Source organism: Mesocricetus auratus, unplaced genomic scaffold, assembly GCF_017639785.1.
Source record: "Mesocricetus auratus isolate SY011 unplaced genomic scaffold, BCM_Maur_2.0 Super-Scaffold_100011, whole genome shotgun sequence".
Taxonomy (NCBI): Eukaryota; Metazoa; Chordata; class Mammalia; order Rodentia; family Cricetidae; genus Mesocricetus; species Mesocricetus auratus.
This window is the reverse complement of record NW_024429195.1, coordinates 33489143-33506173: the sequence shown is the minus strand read 5'-3', so window position 1 is coordinate 33506173 and position 17031 is coordinate 33489143. Positions and strand designations below refer to the sequence as shown.

The following is a 17031-nucleotide window of genomic DNA, read 5'->3' as shown; positions in this document are numbered from 1 at the left end:
ACCCACTAATCCCTGTCAAGTAGTACCAATCCTAATGATGGTACATTTAATATGTGAGCCTATGGGGGCCAGGTCTATAAACCACATCCATCAACAGATAAACGGATAAAGAAAACATGGTACATATACATACACACATAATGGAATTTTACTCAGCCATACAGAAAAAGGAAGACATACATCTGTAGAAAAACAGAACCAGATTCACAACTATCTCATAGTTTTTCTCACATGAAGACTTTGTTTTTCAGTTTACATGTCTGTGGAGGGGTGTGTCGTGAGTGGAGAGCAGACCATGACAAAGAAAGCAGTGACTTAATGATGGGGAGCGGCAGAAAGGGGGAAAGAGTAGCAGAGTGCACTGAGTGGCAAGCGAGGGGGAACAAAGAGTGACATATCCATATGAAAACGCCATGATGCATCAATCCTGCTGAGTCCTGACTTTAAGAATTAAGCAAAGGACTCTGGAGAGAAGGATGGTGGTTAAGAGCGCTGGTTGCTCTTCCAGAGGACCAGGACTCGGTTCCTAGCACCGACATGGTGGCTTACCACCTGTAACTTCAATTCCAGGGGCTCCAACACAGGCACCAGACAAGAATATACATACATAGAGGCATACATCATACACATAAAATAAAATAAGCAAATCTTAAGATAAATAAAAATGTAAGTAAAAAGTCACAAATCAATTTCCATTTTTCATAATCAAGACAGAAAATTAACATAAAAGCAACAATGGTGAAATTAAAAAATGGACAAAAACACATAAGCACATAAAAGGGAGGAGTTCTTTGAAAGTTTTACCCAACACTGTATTGGTATTTACTAAGCTTCAATCTGAGTACTGTTGTGAACATAAAAAAAAACCTCTTAAAGTATAACTACAATTCTTGAAAGATGTAGTACACTGTAAATGTTAACATTTTCTAAGTAGTTGGTGAAATTTCTATTAATTATATTTCATTAAGAAAAAAGCATTGCTCTAATCCAACACTGCCCAAGCCAAACAGTAAGAAAAATCAGATGAACAAGAGCAGCACAACTGTCAGTCAGAGCTGATGTCATCCTACAGAGTCCAGGATAGTTAGCCAGGAAACGGTTAATAAATGGCCGTTCAGTTAAACATACATGAACTGGTAGTAGGCCAGGCATGGTGGTGTAGCTCTTTAATTCCAGTACTCACTCTATGAGTTTGAGGTCAGCCTGGTCTACATAGTGGGTTCCAGACCAGTCAGGTTACACTGTGACATAAAACTGAGCACAATGGCATGACCTGCAATTCCAGTGACTAGGGAAGTTGAGGCAAGAGAATTACTTGAGGCTAAGAATATTACACACACCAGTCAAGGCAACACAGCAAGACTTCAATTAAAACAAAAAAGGATACAATAGGCCAATGAGAAAGCTATGTTTAAGTCTGCCTTGTCCCTCACAGGCTGACTGACTGAATGTTTAGTACACAGTGGCAGGCACTATTTTGTAAGGTTCTGGAAACACTGAAAAGGTGAGGCCTAGCCAGAGGAAGTAGATCACAGTGAGGCCTCTGTGGTACTTTATCAGTGGCCACTTCCAGTCTTCCTCTCCGCTTCTTGGTCCTCTGTGATGTCTGCTACCGTGATGTTATATCAGTGCCTGGGGTCAAGAAATCATGAGCTGAACCCTCTGAGGCCATGAGCCTAAACAACTTCTTCCCTAACTTGTTGCTGTCAGATATTCTGGTCACTGCAATGCAAAATGAGGGAATAAAAGTTCTCATTTGTAAAAGCAAGAAATTCTTGGTAAAATGCACATATTCAACCAAACCATAAAAACCTGAAAGAGAAGATTAAATAAATAAGACTACCCAAAGCACATTAACTACATTCTGTAATAATCAAGTGGTGACATGTACTAAACAGATCTCTTCCCAAATCAACGGCACAGAATAGACAGTCATCTGTGCACACTATGAGAAATACGGTATGTAACAATTATTTCAAACCAGTAGTGAAAGACCTCTTTCAAAAAAAATCAGTAGAATTTTAAGATACACATTGTATCATAAAACTACTGATGACTATACCCCAAAATATAACACTGAGACAGTGATTACTTAAAGTCTGTACAATACAAAGCTGTAGACTACTACCTATAAATGAGAAGCACATCTACTTAAGGAAGCAAACCAAGAAGCCACATATAAAGGGGAAAATAAATTTAATTACACAAAACTAAAAATCTTCAGATAAACAACAGACTGAGAAATGCCTAGCAACTTTAATAGACAAAATGTCATAGTGTCCCATCATCAAATTAGAAGGGGAAATAGGTTTGAAAAACAGGTAGGTTGGTGCATTAGTTACCTGGCATGCATGAGATCCTGGGTTAGAGCACCAGCATGACATAAAGCTGGGGTGTGGTGGCACACATGTTATCCCACCTCTAGGGAGATGCAGGCAGGAAAACCAGAAGCTCAAGATCATGCCCCACTATGGAGTAAGCTGTGTGTCAGGTGGGGCTACAGCGGCCCCGTGTGAGAACAGAAAAGGGAACAAGGGAAGGGAGAGAGGGAAGGAGAGAGAACACACAGGAAAATGTGTTACCAAACACCTTGTAATCCCAGCATTCAGGTGTCACAGCCTGGAGGATGGAGAGTTCAAGGCCAGCCTGGGTGAGTCTGAGGCCAGTCAATTACCCAGAGACTATCAAGGAGGGGAGGGCCAGGGAGGGAGCAAAGCACCTCTCCCTCTGGGGAGAATTTTCTAAACAGTTGCTTCTTTCGGGTTCTTCTTCAGCCCTTCAGAGGGCATGTGCTTCTTGGACCTCAACAATTTCTCCAACTCCTCAGCTTCGGTCCTCGGTGCCAACAAGCTATTTATCCCAGGGCTACCAAATTCAAGGTTTCCGAGGGTTCTTTTCTCTTTGGTCAAGCTAGGGGCCAACTACCCCACGGATCTGGCTCCCAATCCACCATTCCCACCCTTTTTTGGGGGGATGGGGGGACAGGGTCTTACAAGGTCCAAGTTATGACTATGCAGCCAAGGACAAGTTTGAGAAGTCCTAATCTTCCTGCTTCCACCTCCTAAACAATGGGACTACAGGCAGGCACATCCACACTCGGTTTAACGTGGTGCCTGGATTGAACCCAGGTCTTTGTGCACACTAGGCAAGAATTTCACCAGCTGAACTACATCCTCAGCTCCAAGGCCGAGAAGCACACAGCTAAAATAATTTTGCAATGCTCTTAAAAGCAAGACCTGACAGGACTTGTTCAGTGTAAGGGGAAAAAATGCAAACAGCTCTACATTCCAAATGTGCAGAGTCAATCCTGAGCTGTGGACACAGCTCAGTAGGAGGGCACCAGTATGATCCCTTGTACTGCCAGAAACAATTTAGTGTGAACTGAAGAGTTCTCTGGACGGTAATCACCATTCAACAACAATGGCTTAAAAAGTGCTTTTTACAAGCTTTCTGCCGAATTCCTGTACATATACAATGTAAAGAAATGAGCAGCCCACACATTACCTGGTTAAATTCTATCCCACAAGTACCTTTATATACGGATAAGCACACAATAGCAATATATCACTAACCAAAAAAACCTGTTTCTCTTCCTCCAGCAGCACTATGTAACAACTGAAAAGAGCCACTGACTGAGTTCCCATGTTGGGGGAAATGGGGTGCAGGACACGAGACAGGCACTCTTAGTTGGTCTCCAGTCAAACCAAATTCTCAGTGCTTTTAAAAACTAGAAAACAATCTCCTACTTTTAAAAACTAGAAAAAAGTCAAATTGCATGCCTCTTATATCTAGGAGGACACACTTTCCCTAAAAATCAAACATAACAGCCCAAGTACACTGTATACATTTTTTAAAGAGGGCAAATCACTCTCTGAAAACACTCCCAGATTCAACCTTCATTGGAAAGTAATACTGTTAGGAGGAATAGTGCTCTTTCGAAAAAGCTAATGAAAAGAAATTTTTCTTTGGGGGGTAGTTTTTGTTTTTGAGGCAAAATTTCATGCAACCCAGGCTGGTCCCAAATGCACTATGTAGCCAAGGACAACCTCACTCTTCCGATACTCTCTACCTTCTACCTAAGTGGTGGGTTCAATGTCCCACATGGCAGGGGTCTGCAGCGCTAGGGACAGACCCTACCACCTCATGCACACTAGGCAAGCACTCTGCCAACTGAGTAGTATACCTCCAGCTCAAAAAACATTTTTCAAATGCAAACCCTCCCTTACTAGACAGTATAAGGGAAAGGGAGTCCACTTTCTAATTATGTGTGGGATTTGTTATCCTACTTGTTATTAACTATCCTTGCTAGTGAGTCATTTTATTCTCATCAATGCTAATAAGCATCTGGCTGTAATATAATCACCAGTTTAGATTATTATTAATAAACACATAATCTTAATGGCTGACTCAGAGAACAGAAAATGGTACAGTTTAGAGTACTGAGGTTGTCCTTAGAGGAGGCTTGGGGAAAAATAACTATTAGGACATTTCTATTGATTACAAAGCATTGAAGACTTGCAGTTATTTGTGTCTTTTTTTATTAAATTTCTTAAATTGTAGAAGATAATATTAATTAGAATGTCTTCAAGAAATTTTAAACAGACAAATCATATATCCATATTCTCTTGTTTTCTTTTTTTAAATAACTGGAATGCCTTTAATCCCAGCACTCAGGAGGCAAAGGCAAGTGGATCTCTTTGAGTTCGAGGCCAGCCTGGTCTACAAAGCAAGTTCCAGGACAGCCTCTAAAACAATACAGAGAAACCCTGTCTCAAAAAACCAAAATAATAATAATAATAGGAACAATAAATAAAGAAAATCTCTACAGAATACCTGTGTTTCTAGACACACTGATTTATTTTCAAAGAAATTTTGGAAATTATTTATATAATGTGCCTATTTATACTTGTCAAATTAATAAAAATATGGAGAAAATGAAAAAGTATTAATTCCTTGCTCAGTAGTCACTGGAGGCTAAGTATAATAAGTAAAATAATAGCTAAACAACCAAAATCTGAGAGACAAAGGAGACAGAAGGTACATAGTATAAAAAATTATACACACTATCTTTTAGTGTAAGTAACCAATGAATACTATCTAAAGATGATACCTCAAGAAACATAAATATCACCTTTTGAGATTTATTTCTGTTTATGTATATGCGTGTGTGTCACATGTATGGAGTGCCCATGTGGCCAGAAGAGGGTACTGGGTGGGTCCCATGGAACTGGAGTTACAGAGAGTTGCGAGCCACCTGATGCAGGTATTTCAAACCCAATGTGGGTCCTCTGGGAGAACAGCAAGTCCTCTTGGTGGCTGATAAATAAATGCAACTTTGAGAACAGCAAATGCAACCTTCAGAAGAACAAGTTAACCAGCAACAGAAGAGCCTGCGGAGACTGGAGAGTGAAAAGACACACTTATTTTACACCTGTACACAATATGTGCTTTCCAGTTTGTTAACCTATCAATAATCAGTTTCTTTGAAATCCACTGTACTTTGTCTTCTGCACCGAACAGCCATGGACTGTCAACTTTGAAAACGGGACACACTTTCAGGCAGTGGTTCTCAACCCCTTTGAGCAGAGGTCAAACGACCCTTTCACAAGGGCCATCCAAGACCATCGGAAAACAGACATTTACTACTCATAACAGTAGCAAAATTACAGTTATGAAGTAGCAATAAAAATAATTTTATGGTTGGGGTCACCACAACATGAGGCACTGTATCAAAGGGCCACATCATCAGGAAGATTGAGAAGCAGTGTTCTGAAGTACAATCTCTCTCAAGTTATCAGAAAGTTGTGTGATTTGTCCTGGAAGGGGGGGCTGTGGTTCTCTGAATCTTGCAAAGTGTGTTTCACACCATGCAAAATGGCTAAAGCAGCTATGACAACTACCAACTTTTTTTTAAAAACTCACAAGAAAAAAAAATTAAGGAAAATGTGTCTGGGGGATTGTTTTAAAGTCAAAACCTCTCTTGCCCGTGTTTAATGTAACAACAACGGTGTTTACTGTAAGTCCTACAAATTAGTCCTGAAATCAGTGGATGTTAGAGAGGCTGGCCTCAGAGTCTGAGAACTTTCGTGAAAGCTCCAGTGCTCTTTGAAATGAAAACAAGCAATTTAAAGGTCTGCTATCTTCACTGATCCCCTCAGGAATGTAAAAGCACGCACAGCGCTTTTAACCTTGTGGCACTCCAAGTTTTTAAAAGCAATTTATTTCTGCCTAGACAAGCAGTTGGGTTTTCTGTTAATCCCTCCTCTCCAGTCCCGATGCCCACACTAGCCTTTCACCTCACTAGTGCTCCTAAGTGATCTCAAACCACCCACTGAATTCAAAGGAAGGGAAGAACTCTACCGTAAGTCATGATAGAGAACTACTTGACGCAATGATCTCAGAACTCAATTACTTTCGACAGCCACATTAATTTAAACGTCAGGTGACCAAGTGAGTGAAAATCACAAGAGTTAAAGCTGTCTTCTCACTCTCCATACCTCGCCCTCACTAAGGGCTTCCAAAATGTGGATCAGCACATTTGCCACTTACTTCTGACCATACCTAAGGAGCCAGTGCATATCCTTAAAAAAAAAAAAAATCGACTTTAGTATTAAGTTTAATTCCTATATGGCTATATGACCTTAGTCCAGACTCATTTCATGAACTCTCCCACGGCGAAGGGCAGACACAAAACTGATTTACAAAATCAGAGGCTTCAGGCCTGTCGGTAATGAAGGTTGCAGTCCAGGCTACCGAACCCACCCTCAAAATCCTCAACCCACCCAGTCTGAAACAGTTGCAAATCTCTCGGTCAGCTGAGGTGTTCTCCCCTCCGGGTACACCTACTCTTCTCCACTGACTCCTTGGCGACCTACACCCACTCGTCCCGGGTGCCACCAACCGCGCCCCTCGCCGCCCCCACGATGGTTCGGGCCCCGCCACCAAGACCCGAGCCCGCCAACGCGGGCCGAGCCCGCCCACGCCCCGCGCGGTCACTCACCCGCGGTAGTAGGCTTTCACCCGGACCTGGTGGGAATGGTCCCCGCCGCCGCCGCCCGCGACCGTGTGGGACATAGTGCTGCTGTCCCTCTGGGTCGGCATCGCCTCACTCCCCCGCCTCGCCGCCGGAGGCCGAGGGGGCCGGGGCAGTGCCGGGCGACGCGAGGGACTCGGCCGCCCGAGTGTGTCGGGAAGCCGTGGCCGCCCGCCTCGCCGACCTGCCCGCCTTGCCCGCGGCGATGAGCGAAGGGTCGCCTCGCCGCCACAGCCCGAACCCCGACGCTCCTCCCGCCGCGCTGCACAACACGCCTCCCGCGCGGCTCCTCCCACCACGCTCGCTCCCAAGGCCGCATACCGCGGCAGGGCGGGCGCAGGAGCTGCGCGCTCATCCTCACGGGGGAGGACGGGGCAGCAGAGGGAACGGGATCCGCCGCAATTCCACCAGACTCTCTGAAATGGCGGAGATCTTGGAAACTCAGAAGTAAAATTCGAAAATTCATCTTGTAAACGGAAATTTTCCCACGCAAAACCTCCAAGGCACACACATGCTTAGAATTGATCCCCCCATTCTTGTACTTGGTCGCGTCCGCGGCTAGCCTGCTATGCTTCCTGGATGGATTTGCTACGCGGGTTTCTGGGATTTGGAGTCCCGGTGGGATTCTGGGACGTGCTTCTTAAGCTTAGGGAGCCGCGTTTTCTGACTATCTCGTGCTTCCTGGGATTCTAGGCATGGGCATACTGAAAACAGATTATCTGAGGGCACTAGAAATTTGGCTTCTTCACGATTTAGAGTCTATTTTCAGGTAACTTCTCCATGCCAGTTTCATCGATCACTGAAATGAAACAGTGCCACTTGGGAGAACAAGATTTGATTACCTGCTCAGAACACTCTTTTTATTTTTTTCGAAACGGTTTCTCTGTGTATCCCTAGCTGTTCTGGAACTCGCTCTGTAGACCAGGATGGCCTCGAAATCACAGAGATCCACTTGCCTCTGCCTCCCAAGTGCTGAGACTAAAGGCGTGTACCACCACTGCCCAGCTCACTCTTTTATGGGGAAAATGTAATAATATAGGTAGCAAAAGCTTTAATGAATGCAACGAAAGAAGTCACTGAACTGGGAGATATCATAAAAGAGATTTCCTCAGGGGCCCCATACCCAGGCCCCTGTATACTGCCATTCTGTGGAACCAAGTGCCCCAGTGAATACTAGCTTCTCAGCTCACCAGCATTTGTTGCTGACACTAGCTAACAGAACTAGAAATAATCAGTCCTTGTAACTTACTTTCAGACTTCTTCAGGTACTGGCTGTGTTGCTTAACTTACAGCACTTAAGGTAGCATGAATCCAGCCACCCAGTCAGCCCAGATAGCAACCTATGCAGAGTTGAAATAATCAAAGATATGGCTTTCTTTATAGTCACAAATTACACTTGGGTGCTTACCTCATCAGAGCTACTATGTATGACACTTAACTTGGTATGGCATCAGCCAACAGCCACAAATTTTGAGTATATGAAAGTTCCCACTGACATACTTTTTTGACCTTCATCATCATATTAAATATGAACCGATTGCTATCCACTATAAATTATTGCTAAATCAAGGTGGTCAAATTTTTATTATTTTTTATGTGTGTGCAGCGTCACACAGGTTCCTGGTTCCTGCAGAGGCCAGAAGAGAGTGTCAGATCCCCTGGAGTTGCAGCTACAGATGGTGACTCCAACCCAGGTTCCCAGGAAGATTAATCAGTGCCCAGAACTACTGAGCGAGCCATCTCTCTAGCCCACGATGGTCAAATTTTAATTGGATTACTGAAATTTTTTTATGCTTTGTGATAAATTTGGAATTATATAATCCTCTAGAAAAATTAACTGTGACATATAAGGACTAAATATTCATAAAGAAATAAAAGGTAAGTAACAGAAAATTCTCTCTTTTTTTAAATCCTTAGTCCTTAGCACTTTTGAAAAACCTGTCATTGATGACCTCATAACACGGCTTTAAAAGTGGCTGTTGTTAGCTGGGTGGTGGTGATGCACACCTTTAGGCCCAGCACTTGGGAGGCAGAGGCAGGCTGATCTCTGTGAATTCAAAGCCAGCCTGATCTACAGAGCAAGTTCCAGGACAGTCAGAGCTATTACACAGAGAAACCTTATCCCAGGAGGGGGAAAAACGTGGCCATTGTTACCCAAGGACTTTTAGTACTTATTGTGTTAGCTATAAGAATCTGTAACTATAATTCATATAAATACCACCACACACACACACACACACACACACACACACACACACACACACACACAAAAGTTCCTATTCTTAAAGATGATAACTTTAAAAAAAATCATTACAGAGGCTCTAGAAAAGTCTCAGTGGGTAAGAGCATCACTACTTTTCTAGAGGACCTGGGGTTCAAATCCTAGAACTCATATGGCAGCTATGGCCTATAACTCTAGTTCCAGTGGATCTGATGCCTTTTGGCCTTTGTGGGTAATTAGGCACAGACATGGTGCACAAACATACATGCAGACAAAACAGACATATATATATATATATAAAGTAAAATGAAACTTTTAAAAAATCATTAAGTTGCTTTTATTGGGGGTGGGGCACATGTGCAGATCATAGGACAACTTTCAGAGGAGTTGGTTCTCTCTTCCCACCATATGGGTCTTGGGGATTAAACTTCGGTTGTCAACCTCAATAGCAGCTGCCTGTACCAGTTCAGCTATCTTGTCCCCTTAAGATAACAGCTTTTAGAGCAGGCACCAAATGCTTGGAGACCTACCTACTGCAGAGGATGAGGTAGAAAGATTATTTGAAACCATGAGTTCAAGACCAACTTAGAGGACATGGAGATGGGGAAGGGAGGGGTGGATACTAGGAGGAGAGTGGCCGGTAGGGGGATGGATGCTTCTGTGATGATGGTCACAGAGAGTAACATTTAAACTTTGAAATTTTACTGAGATATACTTTACATGCCTTACAAGTAAATCAAGGTCAAAATAAAAGTTCAAGATGACAAAGGTCCCATTTGTCCTAAGTCCTGGTGTTGTGTGGATGGTAAGCAGCAGCTGGATATAGAGCCAGGCAATAGAGAGATCCAATCTGTTAACATTCCTCCATCTCTAAGCCATTCTTAAAGAAAATCTTAAATAGACTATCCTCATGGTAGTCTGGAAGGGCAACCATGCCATCTGGATTCGTGTTTTCACAAAAAAAACAAAAAAAACAAAAGGGAAACGGTAGTTACTGAAATCAGCAAGGATGAGCTTAGTTGCTCTGCAGCCCCTGGAGTGATTTCACGTAACCTTGGCTGGACTTTCTGTAGCCTCCTTTGGGGAGCTGGCCTCTCTGAGCGATGGTCCATGGCATTAGCACAGGGGACCACTGTGCTTTCCCCTTCAGCAGAAGTGTTTCCACCAGTGAGTGAGTCATTGACGTCACCCTCTGTTCTACTGGCTCTCCACCCCCCAGGCACAGCCTGTCCACGGTCTCCCAGTTCTTGTAGATGTCGGTGAACAGCTCATCATGACTGATGAGGTCCCCGGTAGGTGATCATGATGGTGGCTGGGAACAGGGCGCCAGCCTGGCGGCACAGGGAGTGAGTGCAGTGCAGCGGGAGTGGACAGAAAAGGCCAACTTGTCTCCTCAGCCTCATATCTGAACCGTAGTAACTTTAAAAACAGGGAAATCAAGCAGGATATGGTGGCTGGCACATACCGGTAGTCCTAGAACCTGTGAGTGGAAGCATCATAAGCAATAGTTCAAGGCATCCTCAGCTACACAGTGAGTTCCAGGCCAGCCTAAGACACATAGGGAGGCCATGCTGTAATTTTAAAAAGCGGAAAGGAAGAGAAAGATGCCATGTGACAGAGCTTGGGTGGAGGGGTGCTTTACTGGGGGAAAGTGAATGGGAGAGGAGAGAGGGGAGCCTGGCCTTTGGGAACCTGAATGGTAGAAGAGGAAAGGGGAGAAGAGAGGAGAGGGAGGAGGAAGGGAGAGAGAGAGAGGAACAGACAGACACAGGGAAAGAGAAAGATGGGAGGTGGTCAGGGCCCTTTTAAAAGGAAACGTAGTGAATGTGCACAGGTGGTGCTCTTAGTGGATGCAGCTAAGAGTATATCCTGTTAGAACCCTGTAGGAGAAAGCCTGTATGCCGCCATTAACCATGTGACTTACTAGAGGCGTATACAGATGAGGTAATAAAAGGGTGGTTTACCACACCGCTAACCACACCCACTTTAGGCATGACTTCAGGCTTGGATTTGCAGAGAAACTGTTCCGCTGGTCTTGTGTGCTGTTCTGTGAGAGCTACTGCATGGAGCTGAGCCAAGAGGAGCTTGAAAACCACCGCATGTATGCAGTAACCTATCAAGATTTGCATATCAACTTCACTCAGGAAGAGTGGGCTTTGCTAGATCCTTCACAGAAGAATCTTTACAAAGATGTGATGCTGGAGGCCTATATGAACCTCAAGGCTATAGGCTACAAATGGGAAGATGATAATATCAAAGAACATCACCAACATTCTCAAAGGCATGCAAGTGTCATTTGGAGCCTCATTTGGTGTCGGGAGTTTTGGAATCCAGATCCAGGCGCCCAGAAAAGTGGCTGCTCCTCGGCCCGACCAGGGACATGTGGACTCTCCTTTCGCTAAGTTCCTCACCACTTCGCTTGGCAAGCACGATTCCTGCTGCCGGGAACCAGCTCCTTCTACCTGCCAGTAAGGTTAGGTGGTATTCCGAGATTTCTCTCGAGGCCACGTGCTCTTTCGCTAGCAGCCTGCTTATCTCGGCCTGAATTAAACTCCTCCGGTAACAAACTTAACTGCTTTATACAATGTCAGCTAACATTATGATGCAGGATGTTAAGAATTTTCTTGTTTTTTGTATGTATGGGAATTTAGAAAGTGTTGAGGACCTACCTGAAAGGTACTTCCTACCCACGATGGTGATTATTAGTTTCATAATTAATATAATTTTGCTAAAGAAATGGCTCAAAAATAGGACGAAACTTATATAGGTCATACGGTCATCGCAGGATAGTTTTGAAATCTTAATACAAAGAATTCAGGAAATGCAAAATTCCTTGCAGGATAGTAAGAAAGGGTTGGTAGAAAATATTCAGGATATTAAAAATGATAATGTAGGTCTGACAAACAGGTTTAAAGAGACGGAACACAAAATTGAATTACTTTCAGGAAAAATGTGTTCAACAGATAGAATAGAAAAAGTGGAACATAACGTTGAAACATTTAACCAACAAAACTGTTCCATGGTTGATGATTTCACTAGCAAACTACAAAGACTGGAACATAAGATTGAAATGCTAACAGAAAAGAATTGTTCCATGTTTGAGAGCAATGACAAACTAACTGATAGAATATCATTTGTGGAAGGTAGTTTACATGCCATTGAGATACTTTCTAAGGATGAGAATATTAAATATGTGGAATCACATGTAAATGATGAATGTAAAAAAATGAAAGATTCCATGACGTCCTTAGAAAATTGTTTGTCCCAAGAACTTCAAGAGCTCAGAGAAACAATGATGAATAGACTGCAGGATTTAGAAGATGTTCAATCTGATACTTCAGAATCAGACATACAGGCAATAGGTCAGGACAGGAGTTTCCCAACACCTCTCAAATGCCGGAAAGATCTCCCTAAGGTTGCTATGCGTTCACCTATGGTTTTCCCAGTATCTGTAACAGAAAAACCAGCAACGAAAAAACAATCAAATGGTCCCATTGCTTATCACTGGGAACCTATGCAGATGAAGGATCTAAAGGGAATCAAGGAGGCCATTGTTTCGTATGGTCTTCATTCTCTCTTTGTCAGAGAGCTCCTAACCTCATGGGCTATTGTAAATAAAGTAACCCCAAAAGACTGGGCCCAATTAGCCTCCGCAGTGCTTGAAAATTCTTGTCAAATTCAATGGAGAGCTTTATGGAGGCAAGAAGCGAAAGCTTTAGAGATTCAGGAATTAAAGAACGGTCATGAAGTACCCCAAGACAAGATTCTTGGGGAGGGTCCTTACACTGACACGCAGGTTCAATCTGCATATGACGAGCACATGTTGTCTTTATGCCGTACAGCTGCTTTAAATGCCTTGGATAAGGTTTGTGAAACAGGAGAGATAATGCAACCCTATACCAAGGTTTTACAGGGCCAAAGGGAAAGGTTCACTGAATTTTTAGAGAGATTATCCAGAGCAGTAGAAGTACAGGTAGCAAATCCAGAATCCAGGCGACTCCTTATAGAATCTTTGGCATATGAGAAGGCGAATCCTCAATGCAGGCAGGTAATTTAGCCATTAAAAATAAGATCAGCATCATTGGAGGAATGGGTCCTACATACAGCGAACCTGGAATGTAAAAGTCAGGATACGGGAGCTTAGGTAGGTGAAGCTATTTCTACAGGCTTGAGGAGGCACCAGGATGCCAAATACCCTACCTGTGATGATATAGAGGCCTGGGTAGGGAAGGCAATCTCCAAGAATTTTAACAGGCATAAAGATGCAACATGCTTTAACTGTGGCAGAATAGGACATCTTAGTAGGAATTGTAGACAACGCATTAATAGAAATAATGCTTTTACCAGGAATGTATCAAATAGAAGGCCTCAGCCTTCTGGTCTCTGCAGGAGGTGTGGAAAGGCTATCATTGGACTGACGAATTCTGGTCCACAAGAGATAGACAAGGTAGATCTTTAAAGCCGGGAAACGGGGATCAGGGGCTCAATCGAGCCCCAAAAAGAAAGATTATCCGGTCATTCCCAGTGACAGTGGAGGACAGCCTCTCCCAGGACAATTAGAAGATCCACTGCCCATTGTAAATAATATGGCACTGGATAATACATTAGCTCCAGAGGATGAATCAATTATATCAAGAGGAGATACAAAACATATATTTTGGCAAACTTCTATACAATATCATAGACCCAAGTTATCAGTTAAGGTAAATAATATGATGATTAACGGCATTTTAGACACCGAAAGTGATGTCACAATAATTAATCAGAAGTCCTGGCTCCCCAATTGGGCTTTAAAAGAGGTTAATGTTCAATTCTTAGGGATTGGAACCCTATCTGAAGTTAAACAGAGCGTTAGATGGATTGACTTTATTGGGCCAGAAGGACAGAGAGGAAGGTTAAAGCCTTTTGTTGCAGATATTGCTATAAACCTCTGGGGTCGTGATCTACTCCAGCAATGGAATACTCAGATTAACATTCCTCCTGTATCAGCTAGGAATTATAGACAAGCTCTTAGTGGTAGAAAGAATATAGTAAGGCAGTACAGAAAACAGATGCTAAATGTACAGGCTGTACAGAAGCAAGATGCTAGTGCCAAACCTACAGAGCAACCAAAAGCTCTACCCTTAAAATGGCTGACAGATGAACCCGTCTGGGTGGGTCAATGGCCTATGACATCTGCGAAGTTAGAGGCTTTGGAGAAGTTACTTCAGGAACAGCTAGATGCTGGACATATTGAGGAATCAACTAGTGCATGAAATTCACCTGTTTTTGTTGTCAAGAAGAAGTCTGGTAAGTGAATGGTTACTGATCTTAGAGCCATCAACAAGGTAATTCAGCCTATGGGGTCTCTACAACCTGGGATGTCATTACCTTCTCTAATTCCTAAGGATTGGCCAATTATAGTTATAGACTTAAAAGATTGTTTCTTCACCATACCATTACAAGAAAACGACAGAGAAAAGTTCGCCTTCACAGTACCTACCTATAATAATTCCCGTCTGCTACAGAGATTCCAGTGGAAGGTACTACCTCAAGGTATGTTAAATAGTCCAACTTTGTGTCAATATTTTGTGAATAAACCTCTAGAAATAATTCGTAAAAAATTTCCACATTTGTTAATATATCATTATATGGATGACATATTATTGTCTGATTCAAATAAGGATACTTTGGAAAAGATGTTTGAAGCAGTAAAGGAAACTTTGCCTCGCTGGGGATTACAAATTGCCCCAGAAAAAATACAAAGAGGAGATTCTATTAACTATTTAGGTTATAAAATAGATGCTCAGAAAATTAGACCGCAGAAAGTACAGATCAGAAGAGATCGTTACCAGACTCTTAATGATCTTCAAAAAATATTAGGAGAAATCTCTCAATTACAGACAATTATCGGTGTAGAAGGGCATGATTTAAAACACCTGAAAATGGCTTTAAAAGGAGATAAAGACCTAAACAGCCCACGAGTACTATCAGCTGAGGCTGAAAAAGAATTAGAATGGGTAGAAAAGAGATTATTAGAAGCACATGTGGACCGTGTGGATCCAAATCTGGACTGTATTCTGGTTATTTTACCATCTAGAGAATACCCCTCAGGAATATTAATGCAGAGGGAAGACATCATTCTAGAATGGGTATTTCTGCCACATATACAGAATAAAAAATTGAAAACATATATAGAAAAGATCTCCGATTTGATATTAAAAGGTAAGTTAAGGCTTCCTCAACTGACTGGGAAAGACCCAGCTGAAATTATTGTACCTTTAACGAATGACGAAATTTCCTCCTTATGGAAGGATAATGAGTATTGGCAAATAGCTTGCAGTGACTTTTTGGGAAGTATTAGTAATAACTATCCCAAAACAGAGAGAATCAAATTCATAAAGAAAACAATTTGGATTCTTCCATGTATCGTGAGGCAAACACCTATTTCTGGAGTTCTTACCTTCTACACAGATGCAAACAAATCAGGTAAGGCAGGGTATAAATCAGGAGATATAAGTAAAGTAGTTCAAAGCCCTTACAACTCCGTACAAAAGGCAGAGTTATATGCCATTCTCATGGTACTTAAAGACTTTACAGAGCCTCTCAATATAGTCACGGATTCTCAGTATGCAGAAAGAGTTGTCTTGCACATTGAGACTGCAGAATTTGTTCCTGATAATACAGAATTAACCTCATTGTTTTTACAATTGCAGGAAATCATCAGAAACAGGACTCATCCTATATATATATAACACACATCAGATCCCATACAGGTCTTCCAGGTCCTCTGGCACAAGGCAATGATGAAATTGATCGTTTATTAGTAGGTAATGTGTTGGAAGCTTCAGAATTTCATAAGAAACACCATGTTAACAGCAAAGGTTTAAAGAAGGATTTTTCTATCACCTGGCAACAAGCCAAAGAAATAGTAAGAAATTGTCCCAGTTGCTCATTCTACAATTAAACTCCATTACCAGCAGGTTGTAATCCTAAAGGTATTCACAGAAATGAACTTTTGCAAATGGATGTATTTTACTTCCCAGAATTTGGCAGTTTGAAATATGTACACCATACCATTGACACATTCTCAGGCTTCCAATGGGCTACTGCCCTCAGCTCTGAAAAAGCTGATTCTGTTATTACACACCTCTTAGAGGTGATGGCTGTTATGGGTATACCTAAAACAATAAAAACTGACAATGCAAAAAAAAAACCAAAAAAAAACTGACAATGCTCCAGCATATGTCTCCAGTAAATTGGAACAATTTTTCAAATATTATAATATAAAACATGTAACTGGTATACCTTACAATCCCACAGGACAAGCAGTAATTGAAAGATCTAACCGAACCTTGAAAGAGATGCTTCATAAACAGCCAGGGAAAACAAAAACACCTAAACACAGGTTACATAATGCTTTACTAATGTTGAATTTTCTTAATGCTGATGAAAAAGGACAAGCTGCAGCAGAAAGACACTGGACTACAGAGAAGACTTCTGAACTGAACCAACCGGTGTATTTTAAGGATGTTATTACCTCAGTCTGGAAACCAGGATATGTGTTACGTTGGGGAAGGGGTTATGCTTTTGTTTCCACAGGAGAAGAAAAGGTTTGGGTTCCATCAAAATTAATTAAAATTCGATCAGAACAGAAAACATCTCAGGAGGAGGAAGATAACAGCTCATCTACAAATTCATATTCTACCATGGGTAAAGTGACCTCCTAAAAGGAAAGAGAAGTTTTTTGCTTTTTGTCTTCACAGGTAAACTCAGCAAAGAATACTGGACATATGGA

At 42.2% G+C, this 17031-nt stretch overlaps 2 protein-coding genes and 1 pseudogene across 2 annotated transcripts in view; 1 reads left to right on the top strand and 2 right to left on the bottom strand.

The window, feature by feature from the left end:
* The window catches only part of Prkci (protein kinase C iota), a 57002-nt gene extending 49718 nt beyond the window's left edge, over positions 1-7284 (bottom strand). The window contains exon 1 of the mRNA XM_005069750.4: positions 7001-7284. Coding sequence (XP_005069807.1) covers positions 7001-7101 — 101 coding nt within the window. The 5' untranslated portion in view covers positions 7102-7284. The remainder of the gene's footprint in view (positions 1-7000) is intronic.
* A 2823-nt stretch (positions 7285-10107) lies between these two features.
* Positions 10108-10558, bottom strand: LOC110340816 (annotated as a pseudogene).
* Positions 10559-11265: 707 nt separating this feature from the next.
* On the top strand, positions 11266-11889 carry LOC101825471 (zinc finger protein 431-like). Its single transcript, XM_005069662.4, has one exon. The coding sequence runs from the start codon at positions 11318-11320 to the stop codon at positions 11654-11656; it is 339 nt and encodes a 112-aa protein (XP_005069719.1). The 5' UTR covers positions 11266-11317; the 3' UTR covers positions 11657-11889.
* The last annotated feature ends 5142 nt before the right edge of the window (positions 11890-17031 follow it).

Excerpts from the sequence above, each read along its gene's own strand:
- LOC101825471 (XM_005069662.4), top strand. The coding sequence starts at position 11,318 with ATGGAGCTGAGCCAAGAGGAGCTTGAAAACCACCGCATGTATGCAGTA.